The 13,770-nt window shown below is 34.9% G+C and overlaps 1 protein-coding gene across 1 annotated transcript; it reads right to left on the bottom strand.

Moving 5' to 3' along the window:
- Positions 1 to 259: 259 nt before the first annotated feature.
- igfbp6a (insulin-like growth factor binding protein 6a) lies at positions 260 to 2,349 on the bottom strand. The gene is made up of 4 exons (XM_055184831.2): positions 1,854 to 2,349; positions 1,417 to 1,457; positions 780 to 899; positions 260 to 622 (listed from the first exon to the last, which is right to left on the bottom strand). The coding sequence occupies exons 1-4, from the start codon at positions 2,185 to 2,187 to the stop codon at positions 509 to 511; spliced, it is 609 nt and encodes a 202-aa protein (XP_055040806.1). The 5' UTR covers positions 2,188 to 2,349; the 3' UTR covers positions 260 to 508.
- Between the last annotated feature and the right edge of the window lie 11,421 nt (positions 2,350 to 13,770).

Genomic DNA, 13,770 nt, shown 5'->3' with positions numbered 1-13,770 from the left:
GATTCAATGGTATTAACATTGACAAATCAACGATTTTTAACATTGTTTCAATGGTTGCATGCTATCTGGGTTACTTTCAGTTCATTTGTTTACCATTGAGGTTATAATATAGTGCTACAGGATCGTTTTGTTGAAACTTTTAGGGTTTTCTTCAAATAAAAAAAATAACACTAAACCCACGTTAACTGTATGTCATAATTGTTTTAATTTAATTAAATGCAGATAGCATTATATAAAAGTCTGCATGAGTTTAAAAAAATGACATTTTACTAATCTCATGGTTAAATAAAGAAATGCTTTAATTCATATACAGTGTCAAATCATATACATCCAAATGGTGCAAGGATTGTAAATAATCTATCATATTTATAATAATGTGTTCATTGTAACTGAACTGTCCCAGCTCTCTCTCTCTCTCTCTCTCTCTCTCTCTCTCTCTCTCTTAGCCTTGAATAAACAGATTTCAGATCCAGATTGACATGATGTTCAGCGCTTTTCCCAGTTAATCTCAGGCACTGTTACAAGAAATAGTACCGTCTTCTTTTTTACGAGATGCGATTTTTTCTCCTTTCTCATCAACACACCAACAGTGACCTCTTTGCATTCCTCGTGATGAGCGACACTGTTTCAAGAGTAAAAGAAATCAAATTTTAGTGATATACTTCATAACTGTATCTTAAAGTGATTTAATAATTTAACTATTCTTACATAGCAGTTTGTTATTTTTTCCTTTAAATCCTTAAAACCTGGTTTAATTTCTTAATTCCTCAGATACGCACCTGTTTCCTCCTGAAGAATCCCTGTCTGTCACAGTTAGGAATGTAGATGTCCTGGATTGAATGAATGACCGTCAACTCAATACTTTGGAGCACTGCATTTAACAATTTACGACAAGGACCCTGTTGAATTAAACAGTGTATGACCATGAGAAAAACTACTGTGGATGCAAATGTTTTATTTGTGTTTGTTCACTGTAAATGATATAAAGAATAAGTCATGGCAACATACTTTATTTTTTACAATAAGTTGTATGTTCCTCAAGCAATATCATCTTTTTATGATTTACAACAACTCATCACTGGTCATCATAATTAAAAAATGTTGGCTAAAAGAAGCTTTTATTACATGCTTAAAAAATTTAAGATAGCAACCACTGTTTTACAGTGCATGTGTATGTAGTCTATCTGTTTTAAAATGAATATAAAGATATGAAGAGTTTGGTTTCAAAGCCAGATAAAATGTTTATTGTTATGTGTTATTATGTTTTTATTGTGTTTTATTTTGCTATTTAGCTGTATTTTTTGTTATGAAGACTTAAATCAAATCAAACCAACTGCTATTTGACTGATATTAATTGGAGTTATCTTTTGGAATCAAACTCTTCATATAACTGTAATTCATAGATATAAATATTACCTTTTCATTGTTTACCGCAGTCAATGGTCTGTTTTCTGAAACTGAAATGAAATATTTGAAGATATTAAAATACCACATAATGGTAAATATATAGACATTTAATAAAAGATTAATAAAGGTTCATTTCTTTATACACTTCATTAAACATAATACAAAGTGTTTTTTGTACATTTCACTGTATACAACGAATATAAATTCTATTAATGTGTAAGATGATGTAGTAATACATCATTTTCTCTTCATATTCTTCACACAAAGCTAGTCCCTCTCGCACTTATTATTATATTTAGCAGAACTACTGTAACCTAAATCCAAAGACAGAACTAAATAAACTTTCAATACATTTACTAATGACACAACATTAAAGTCTTTTTCTCAAGACCAAACTTAAAAAAAATGAATTTATTAATAGATGTCACTAACATCAGCCATCTTACCAGTAGGTGGAGGTACGTCAGGAACGGTACTTTTAATGTTCTTGCAAAGCCCTCGTCCTTGAAGTAGTGCCTGAAGAGGGCTTTGCTCTCCATGAGGAGGGATACAGCGCAGACCCTGAGTACATGGCAAAGTGTAAACCCCACAGGGTTCATCTAATGCCAGTACAGATGTGCTCTCCTCCGCTGATAAACGTTCAGATATGGGACTCTTGAGACTGCCCGAGGACCCATTACACAATTCCTTACAACCGTTCCTTAAGCCCAATGCAAAGACGTTGGAGCTGAATAAGCAAACCTTAACCAAAAGTAAGAGTAAATCATTGATCCAAAACATGTTTCCACTTCAGAGCTCAGCAGGTTACACGTTTCTTTTCTTTATGATTTTGATGGTCCCCTTTAATACTAAAATTATAAAGTTGTATCAGCCAATACCTAAACAGTAATTAGATTAAAATTGCCCAAACATGGGCTGGTTTTAAACTGCTGAGTAGGAGGTGGGTGGATGAGAGAGCAGCAGATGCTTGAGGAGTTGGAAAAGAGGTGGAGTTATTCAACATCTGGTTCAATATCATTATCAAAACCCTATTTGTTATGTTACCATTAAGCTGTTATGTATCCTATGCATTCATAAGCATTGTGCAGATTTTGTTTCAGTTGATGCAATTGATGTTCATAAAATGATAATAAATAATATAAGCCTGAAAAGTTAAAATGTATTAGGAACAGCAATGTTTGATTATTCCTGTTTGTATAAAAAGTAATGATGTGACGCTTTGTATTTCTAGAGTATTTATGAAAAACATAGTAAAAATGTAGTACACTGTCAGAAAAAAAAGATTTTTGACCTTCGCACCTAAAAAAATTACTAGCCAGAATTATTAGACAGAGATACACATTGGTACTAAATATCTACTGATATACAGTATCTATTTATATCAAAATGTGTGAGTTGCCCACCAAAGCACATTCAATCAATTCCTCTCAATTGTAATATTTATTTATTTATTTATTATGTATGCTAACATTTTAAACAATGATAAAACATATCAAAAAGTAAAATAAAATAAAATCAACAAGTACAACCAAAATGTTTTGAGTAGACTATATCAAAAAGTAACCCAGTATCACAAAATTTGTCTTTTCTGTGACACTGACACATTTCTCTGCCTTTTTGCGTGAACATGTCACGCATTTCTGTTTAGATTTACATAAAATGACATCCTTACCCAAACCCAACTCTAACCCTAATGCCAGGCGACAATGGTTTAAAAATCATAAAATATAAAAATAAATCATGAAAAAAGATATAAACCAATACTTAAAGTGACATGATAACGCAAACACCAAATCTAACCCTAAACCGAAGCGTCAATGGCTTAAAAATTGGACAAAACAGTTGAGTAACAAATACGTGACAGTGACACGTAAACAGAAATGCGTGACATGATCACGCAAAAAAGTGGAAAAACGTGTCAGTGTAACGGAAAAGACTCACAAAATTACGTGACAATAGTTACATAATTTCATGATACAGGGTTGTAAATATAAATAAATGAAGAGTTTGGTTCCAAAACGCGCTAAATGCCATTTTTGAAAAAAAAATGAGTTACTGCCAAAATCAGTATTATATCAGGTCAGTATTTAAAAGTAAATTCTTAATTTTACGCAAAATCCAATATCCGCCGTGTTATTCTGTCATCTTTTCTCCCTTTTTTCCAAAATGCGATATACGCCACTCCTGCTTTTCTACAGAACGCAATAAATCCGCTCCACAAATTACAGCGCACCACAATGTAAACAAACAATGGTGGCGTGTTGAGTACACGGAATCCTAGTTTTCCTTATCTACTTTGTACTTCGTGATCAACAAACAAACAAAAGCAAAATAATACTTTAATGGCATTGATAAACATGTGGTTGTTTTCTGTGATGGTAAAGATTGTAAGTCATCAACATCCAATAACTTGCGCGAGAGGCACTCAGGAGACGGGTGCTTGTTCTCCCGACAGCATCTGTGAAGTTTATGTGACCCCAGGGGATCTTATGAAAAACTTTCCATTATTTTACTCAAAGTCAACGAAAATCGAGCAGGAGCAAATCATTTTACAGCGGATCGCTTTGAAAAATGTTAAGCGGCGGCGTCAAGTATACCGCAGCAATGACAGTGTCATTAATATAACAAAGTAGGCCTAAGTGTTTTGATTAATGCCATTAATGTTTATTTTTTATCAGTGTATACCACTGTTCAACTAAATGAATATATCATGGCAAAGATGAATGCACATTTATATATTGATTAAATAGATTTATAGAATTAAAAAAAAAAACTTGTCATGGATTTATTGCATTTTGTGGAAAAAATAATAATACGTTTTTATAATAAATCTTTGAAAATCAAGTTATAGATTTGAAATTTTTCATGTTTTTATAACCTAAAGATGCTTTGTGAAAGTTTGTAACAGAAAATAGTGGTTTTCATCTTGTCACTTTCTTGGTATAGAAAACACGTTTTTACCGAAATTTGTCAAAATGGATTTATTGCGTTTTGGAACCAAACTCTTCATATATACCTAACATGTTAAGACTTAAGAGAACATGTACAGTGACAGCTAAGGACCATTTTTTACCACTTTAACCATAAACCGCCTTAAACAACACTGCTATATTAGTACCACTTTTTAATTCAACACCCAGGCTACTACAACATTGACAAATTAAAAACCATTGCAGTGTATTTTTCCAATCATCTCCATGTTTCTTCCTCCCAAATCACACAAATGCACACAATCCTTTTTCATGAGGTCATGGCTGATGGCTTAATAATGACTTTAGGTTCATTCTTTAAGAAATGTACCCTTGATCTGTCATTGCACAGATTTCCCCTTCACACTGATGTCATTATTAATTACCTGAAGTAGGAAAAAGAAAACTATAACACAGGTGTTTCTGAGTGACATGAGGAAAATGAACAAGGGCTTTCCTTCCTCACTCAAAACTTTCCTAAAAATGTAACTGACATCAACGGAAACACGCAATGTACGTGCTCTGTCAGACGGTATCTCCAGACAAGAAGTATGTCTGTTATGGAAGGTTTTTGGCATACAGTATGTTGTTATTAACCAGCTCCATGCCTGCGGACCCAGGTGGGCAAGTCAACACACATCTGTCATTTCTATCTACTGACTATTTGAAATATTTTCTATAGCACTTTTCATCATTTTGAATTGTTGCAAAGAAGATTTACAGAAAATACATATTTAAATACCAATGTGGACCTCTCTAAACAATGGTTGAAAGCGCTATAAAATTGAATTGAATTATTAGTACAGACTGTAGAGAAATACATCAATTATGATATACAGTATTTTGGCAAGTAAAAACTACCATATATAACTAGCTTAAAATGTACAATAGCTTTAATTATTAAGAAAATGGGAGTTAAACCATTACATTAAGTTATAGTAACAAAGCAAAACACCTAAACCCATGTCAAGCCAGAGGAGACAGTGCCAATGAACCATACCCCCAATGGTGTATAAATGAAGAAAACCCCCATAGAGGATGAATAATATTTGTAGAAGCTGAGCTGTGAGATTAAACAGAATGCAGTCAGAAAGATGAGACATGGAGACAAAACAAGCTGATATTAAAATAAATCTGCTAATTTCAATATAATGTTAAAGTTTTACAGATAGATGTTTTTGGTTACAATTAAGCTAACTTGCATCATAAATCCCAAACAATGCTCGGACAATTGACAGTTTAGAGATCAAGTACAAAAAGGATCTATAAGCTTTAGAGGATTTTGATACTCTGGGATTTATTAATTCTTGTGACACTTTTTGTTTCTTTCAGTGGCGACTCGTGACTGCTCATCTGAGGGCATAGGCGGAAATCCCGGGGGGGTCGGGGGGGACAGGACCCCCCCATCTGAGGGTTGTCCCCCCCTAAAATATCATTAAAATAGGCGTATTGAAAATAATTTAATGATTTATAATACTTAAAATAGTTGTGTAAGAAGTAAAACAAATGCAAACGGAGCAACAACAAAAAACGTTGTAAACATTTGGATTCCCCCCTCCCTTGACTCACAGTGGTTTGGTCCACTGCCAGCGCCACACAGTCGGGTGGTTGAGAAGTGTACGGAGCTGACGCGTCAATCAGCTATGTACCTACAAACCAACGTTTCCCAACACTTATCAGTTTATCCTCATGTGTTTTAAAACTGGTCTATTTGGACATATAAACATGAACATATTTTGTTTTATGAGAACAGAAGCAGATAAACGAACAAGAAAACATTTTTATGCATTCATGCAGAGGTGAGGCAGAGCTGAAAGTAACAAATTACATTTACTCACGTTGCGGTAATTGTTTTTTTTGTGTGTACTTTTACTTTTTTTAGTAGTTTTTAAAATCTGTACTTTTACTTTTACTTAAGTATGTTTTGTTTAAAGTATTGTAGACTACCTCGCTACATTTTAAATCATATCCGTTACTGAGTAAAAATAAAACAAAAAAGCAAGGTGATGAAGAAGCGCTACGGATGATTGATTGATGGGCGGGGGAACGCGCAGAAAGAGCCATGGAGAGGGACGAGACAGGTGCGGGCTAATGCAGACCCTCAATTCAATTCTTATGAAAGAAACCCCTGGCCATTGACGCGAAGCGATTGTTTCATTCAAGCTTTCAAGTGTCTCTTTTATCATAAACCCTTTAGATGCGTCTGCGGCAGGCACTTATTTTGACAAGACACGTGATGCACACAGGATCTCTCAAACCGCAGAACACATATTTTGAAAAAAGGAACCACACACATGACGGGCTACATACATGTTATGATGAACCTTGCATCGAGCACCCTCGAAAAAAGAAGTCACCGGCCGCCACTGGTTTCTTTATAAAGTCTGACATGCTGAATATGAAAATCACATTACTTTTGTGGACCACAGTGCAAATAAAAAATTATATATATACACCTGGCCAAAATTACAAACAGTTTAGTTGTTGCCCCCATTTTCTTTGAGTTGAGCTGAACTAAGAGATCCAAGACTTTTCTATGTACAAAAAAAGACCAATTTCTAACAAATATTGTTCACAATTCTGTCTAAATCTGTGAGCACTTCTCCTTTGCCGAAATAATCCATCCACCTCACAGGTGTGGCATATCAAGATGCTGATTAGACTGCATGATTATTTCACAGGTGTGCCTTAGGCTGGCCACAATAAAGGCTACTCTAAAATGTGCTGTTTTATTACAAAGAACAATGACAAAGATGTCGCAAGTTTTGACTATTGTATTTCAAAAGACAGAGTCACTGAAATGAGTTGTCCAGAGTTCGATTCCCTTTTCCATAATGTTGCTACATAATGACTTGCAATGCCTGCTAGTAGCTCTACCGCGAATACATGAACTGTGGGGATAACTCCATGTCAAGAAGACGCTGTGCTCTCTCTCCCTCTCTCTCTCTCTCTCTCTCTCTCTCTCTCTCTCTCTCTCTCTCTCTCTCTCTCTCTCTCTCTCTCTCTCTCTCTCTCTCTCTCTCTCTCTCTCTCTCTCTCTCTCTCTCTCTGCGCACTGAAAGTGAATTCAGAACTCTAAAAATATCTGGGTTATTTTTTACCCTTAATGGGTAATTATTGGCCAGTACACACCGCTGAGTTAAAATTGACCCAATGCTAGGTTGTTTTAAAGAGACACACAGATCCAAACTAAAATAGATACAGTTTATGAAGTCTTTGCACTAAAAGCATAAGTTTGGTCTCATTTGAAAGCAGACACTTGGAAGTTTATTAAGAGGTGAACATTAGTTACTGTCATAATGAAAAAAGTTGTTATAGAGAGCTTAAATTATACTTTTTTATAAACTCCACCAAACATGTATGAAATATTGTTATGAAAATCTAAATGAAATTGGCCTTGGAGCAATCTAGAAATGCTCTGCAGATAAAGCCACAGGTCTGACCATGTTCTGTTTTAAATCTGAAGATGATACCTCTAAAACTCTGTATTTTATGAAATGTTTTTTAGACCCATGTCATGTAAATTTATTTAGAGAAAACAGCAAAAATGCTAAGCTAATGTTTGTTTATTTATATCTCACAACATCCTTTAAGTTTATTGTCCTATTGCTCCGTGTTTTAAACAGACTCATTAAATAAGCATCCGGATGAGTCATTAACAACTTTTAATCCGGGATATGGCTGTCTAAATGTTTATTTTATTATTATTATTATTAGTAATTGCTCATAATTTCTATTTAGTGTTTTATTTCCTCCTTTTGTCTCAATTCACTTTCTTTTTATTAAAGTCCTTTCTTACAAAAAGAAACTTACCTTAAAGAAGCTTTACCAGTCAAAATTATTCCTAGAAACACATATCTCATATCTCCAGATAGCAGATGTTTACAGAACAGCTAGTACGTTAGCTTAGCATACCATCAAAACACTACAAATAAAAGCATTTATAATAAAACTCACATTATAACATCAAAAGTCGAGTGCTTAAACAATCATGCGTGATCTGATGTGGCTTTGGATCATAAAATAAGACCGAAAATAAACAATTTTATGCTATTTATGCTGTAAACTATGCTCGATTAGCATAGCATTGTAATATACAGTCCTGTTATGAAAATACCAGACATAGCGTTAAAAATACAGATAAATAATATATAATCTTAATCGTGTTTATTGTCTCCATGGTTTTAAAACATCAAAACATCTTTATTTGCATGTTATTATAAAAACAGCGATCGATCGTTGCACGTCCCTGTTCAAGTTCACGTCTGACAGCTGAGCTGAGCTCTGACGTCTTGTTCTATGAAAGTTTCATATTGAGAGTTTCAGACTTTAGCGCCCTCCGGCTTCACGTATGAATGAAACAAACTGAGTGTGAATGACTGCAGACTCCAGCCTGCTCATATCGCCATGTTTGGAATAAAAATGGGTGAAATATTACCCCCCCTGCAGAAATTTGAAGTAAACATATAAAATTGAAGTAATATTTCTCCAAATATGCATGCTTTGAATTAAAAGCCCTGATGGATGTTGTTTTATCGAGTGCTTTCATGACGATCAGGGAGAAGTATTTTTATCAATGAGTGCGGCTGAGGGTTATATTTCAAATTAAAGGTATGTACCGTTTTTCATTTTCATAACGCCTGACAAAAATGAAGAAATTACTGTTACTAGGATTCTCAGATTAAAATAAAGGTCAAAAACTAAATCTTAAATCAAAACACTTTTTAATGATGTATAGTTGTTTAATGTAAGTACATTTAAACTAACAGTAATTTAAATTATGTAAATAAATAGCTCTTCAGTACACCCACACCCTCGCGCAGGCTATCAGGTTTTAAACTCTTAAAATACTGTCAGAGTCACGATAGCAAGCGATTAACGTAACGCATGCTCACTTAAGGTTTTACTATGACCCGGTTAGTTTACATAAATGCTTAAATGAGTGTAAAATGTTAGTTACTATTATCTTTTTTACTGCTTGGATTAATGATGAATGATGTCGTTGTTTAAACTCTATATACTGTCAGAGTCACGATAGCAAGCAGCATATGCTGCACTTACGATTTTGCTATGACCTCTTTTACTTACATAAATGCTTAAATGAGTGTAAAATTGTTTGTTTCTATTGTCGTTCTTATTGCGTTGATTAATTGTCATTTACATAACAATTAAACAAGTCAATATAATAAACAGTTGTTGTTTTGAACGTTGTTTGAACGTTGAAACATGACAGTGTCATAACGTTTAAAAATGGTAAAATGTAACATTCCTCTAACGTTGAGACAACACAAAAACGTTCTTAGAACGTCAAGAAAACTGGACACTTTTAACGTTGGCAGAACGTTTTGGGGAACGTAAAGAACTTTCAGGGAACGTTCTTAGAACTTTTTTCTGTTAGCTGGGTTAGCACTAGGTCAATACATGTTGCACTATTTTTGGTCTGTGCCACTAATCTGTGGTCTGTGCAGAGACTACAGATGGTGGGGTTTAGGCAGACTGAGTCTTTGAACGACTTTACATGAATCGTTTGGGGATATCTGAGAAATGGGGTAATTTTAAATTTATATTTTGAGACAATTACAGTGTTTTCTAACCTTGCATGCATTTAAACCTGTTGTCCGGGACTTATAAACAGTGATAGGATGCTTAAAATTGTCATCTTACTGGCTCTTTAACCCAACTGCTGGGTTATTATACCCCATTGATACATAACAACAACCCAACATTGGTCTACATCACAATCCCTGGAAGTAATCTATTGCCTACAGTCCGTGTGTTTGTTGTAGTCCAAGAAAAGAGATTTACGTTGGAGACGATAACTTGCGTCATCGTTTACTCTGGGGTTTGTACATTTTGCATATTGTTAACATGTACTAATACACACTTACACATCAAAGGAAATGTAAAATCATAAATTGGACCAATAATCTATTGTTTAACATGGCTTTTTAACTAAATAAAGACATAAACATCTAGGATGAAGCAAAATAATCTGGATTTGTGCAGCACTTCACTTCTTTAGTACTTCACTGGGGTCACACGGCTGCCATACATGCACAGAACAGCAAAGCAAGTTAAACGGCTCAAACTCCTTATTATTTTTTTATCAAAATGTCCTGCACTTTCATTTATTTTTGAAATAAAATAATACTTCTGAAATATATTTGGATAGTTTGATAGAGTTGCTAGTTTAGGGGGGCTAAGATGACAGACAGATTGGCTGAATTCGCCCCCCTAGAAATGGTCTAGAACTGCCCCACCATCATCCCGCCAAACTCAAAATAACAGGTCTAAATGACTAAATATGTCATAATGACGTCTTACCTCAAACCCTCCCCATAATATGTTCTATTAGGTACAGATATGTTTATATTTGGTACCAATATGATAATACGATAATATGATAAAACCAGCGCAGTTTAGGTTGTTGTTATTTACAGAAGTGGTATCCTAATGCTTAGAGAGTCCAAATTATAACCCCAAGGTCTCAGATTCTCAGGCCTAGTCCACACGGACACGGGTATATTTATAACCGGAGTTTTCCCTAAAAAAAATCCCATCCACACATGCTCGGTTGAAATTAAATATCCATCCACACGATAAAGCAAAAGCACGCTATCAAGCGCTGTCAAGAGCATGCCACACCAGCTGGCGGAGATATAACCCAAATCGTGTTCCGCAATATAGTGAGATAACTGAGCATCTATCTGTATACATGTTAGAAGCCCTGTTAGCACAGTTATTATTAGCAAGATACGTTCGCTGCCATTGCATAGAATCATCAACAAAGCAGTCAGCGGCGCACAATCTTGACGTCAAACACAGTGGATAACTGCGCACACTCTGACGTCGCAAGGCAAAACCCTCGGTTTTACTCTCTACACGACACCACTGTAACCGGGGTTTCTTAAAAAGCTCACCCTGGCCGGGGTTTTCAAATATGCTCGGTTTCAGTGCCCTGATACTGCGGTTTCGTGTGGACGAACGGCCGAACCGCGTGAAAAAACTCACGTTATAAAAATACCCGTGTCCGTGTGGACTAGGCCTCAATGCCGGCAAGGCAAGTTTCCTAATTTGGTTCCTGCGCACCATAGTGAGTGACTGTCTACTGCTCCAGGTGTGTGTGCATGTGTTCACTACACTTGATGGGTTAAAACGCAGAGGTCAAATTCCAAACATACCTTACTATACTTGGTCATCACTTCACTTAACTTCACAGTAATTCATGCTGGTCCAACTGGTCTTTTCATTAAGATACACAGTTGTGTTAGTTTATCTTCAATGTTTTTTTCCAGTCCATTTCCTTCTTCACAATGCCAAATCTATGCATCTATGCATGCCACTGTCTGCAGTTTTTTTAACCGTAATGGGACCTGACAAGAGGAATCTTTTGCTTTTGCTAGGGGAAAATGGAGGGAAAATAGTTTAGCAGACATGGCACTAATTTGGCAATGGAAGTCAGGTCAAACTGTATGCAATGATATATTAACAAAAGGATGTGCTCCATCAGTTTTTCATACTATATATGAAGAGTTTCGTTGCAAAACGAGATAAATTCATTTTTTAACATTTTTGTCAAAACATGTTTATTATTATGTTATCATGTTATTATTTTGTTTTATGGTGCTACTTAGCTGTATTTTTTTAGGTTATGAAGGTTTAAATGAAAACAAACCAACTGCAGTTGCATTGAAATTAATTGGAATGCACAACCAAAAAAACGAGATTTCTGAACAATTAAAAAAACGGTGGTTATCTCGTTTTGCAACGAAACTCTTCATATACTAAGGGTTTCTAAAAGGGATAATTTACCACAAAATACATTTTTGTGATACTATATTTACCCACTTATCATTTCAATCCCGTATGTGCTTCTTCTGTGGAACACAAATAGACTTGGTTGGTTACTTGTTTTTATACAACTGAGAACCAAAAAAAAGTGCAGCAACAATAATGTAATCAGGGTATCTTCCGTCCATTCCATATCCGTTTTAAAATAAAAAAACGGAAAACGAAATAAACAAATCGTATTTACATTTATCGTTTCCTTTAATAAAATGAAAAATATTGAAAGCTGCTTTAAAAAGAATGAATTGATACATTTTTCTATATTTAGTTTTTCAGTCTTACTTTTTAAAACTAAATTGTAAAAAAATGAAATAAAGAAAATATTAAAATGCTTAATTTATTTTCCAATTTTCAACTAAGGAGCTTTCTCCCCAGCATTTACAAACGTTACCGCTGGGGGGAGCAAATACACGGAAATTGCACCTTTAGCAGGGCACGCAGATGTAATCATTAAGGTTTTTAATGATCATATGAGTTATAATTGTTTGCACACCTTTTAATGGGCGTACAAAAATGCTCTGCAATGAATGTTTGCAGGTTTTGCAGAGAACACAGCATGAAAAGTCACTGCCACATAGATTATGACATGCAATCTGCCAGTGGCTTGGAATTCATGATCACTATAAAAGAACCCACCTCATCACCCCCCAAGATCCAGCCATGGACACAATCATCATCATCATCAGTAATAACAATTTGCTTTTGCCGGTTGAATGTGTTTTCTGTAATGTACTGCACTCATAAGAAATCTCCCCTTACATAACATGAACAAACAATAATGAGCTTAAAAAAATAGTCCACAAACATATCTAATTTATAGATATCTATGATTGGAGTGGCAGTAACTTTACACGTTTCAACTTTTCACAAAATCTGCAAAACATTGCAGAGCATTTTTTATGCCCATGTTGGAAAGGTGTGCAGAAAAAAAAACATTCCCAGTTGGTCCCAAATTGCTTAGTGGTCAAGCATTGCGTGGTAGAACATTGCAAAGGTCATTAGTCATGAACCCAGGGAACACAAATATTGATAAAATGCCATATAATGCACTCTGAAGCCTCTACTAAGCATAATTGTAAAAGTTTATTAGTCATAGGATAATTAATGATTAAATCTGCGTGCCCTGCTAAATGTCATTAGAAGTCTTTGCTTCCCTCGTCTCAATAAAGAACCATTCACATTATAGCTATAAAAAATATTGTTTTAAAAATCTTTAATATTAAAGAAAATAGCAAAGTTACCACAACTATAACGATAAAGTTACAATGAACGGTATCGTTGGGATCAATTTCTGAGCGATTTTCCCAACTGATAAACCATAAACCATTGACAGCCAATTAAATTTATTTGAACTTCAAGTGCACGCGCATTTGAATGACAGATGCCACTAAGAAGCTAAGGTCCATTACATGAAATTATATCAGGTATCCAGCACTGATGGAGCCACTGCATGTGAAATTGACCACGTAATTGCCCCCCACTCTACTACATTAACAACGCCAAAAATGCAAGATACTAGACCAAACAAACCACTAGATTCACTGTT

This window comes from Misgurnus anguillicaudatus, chromosome 14 (assembly GCF_027580225.2).
Source record: "Misgurnus anguillicaudatus chromosome 14, ASM2758022v2, whole genome shotgun sequence".
Taxonomy (NCBI): Eukaryota; Metazoa; Chordata; class Actinopteri; order Cypriniformes; family Cobitidae; genus Misgurnus; species Misgurnus anguillicaudatus.
This window is presented reverse-complemented; position numbering and strand designations above follow the sequence as displayed.

What these genes read in the sequence shown, in the direction of transcription:
- igfbp6a (XM_055184831.2), bottom strand. Translation starts at nt 2,187, where the DNA reads ATGTTTTGGATCAATGATTTACTCTTACTTTTGGTTAAGGTTTGCTTA. An exon ending in TGACGTACCTCCACCTACTG is followed by an intron (nt 1,458 to 1,853) that starts GTAAGATGGCTG and finishes ATTTCATTTCAG; the next exon opens with TTTCAGAAAACAGACCATTG. An exon ending in CTGCGGTAAACAATGAAAAG is followed by an intron (nt 900 to 1,416) that starts GTAATATTTATA and finishes TTAATTCAACAG; the next exon opens with GGTCCTTGTCGTAAATTGTT.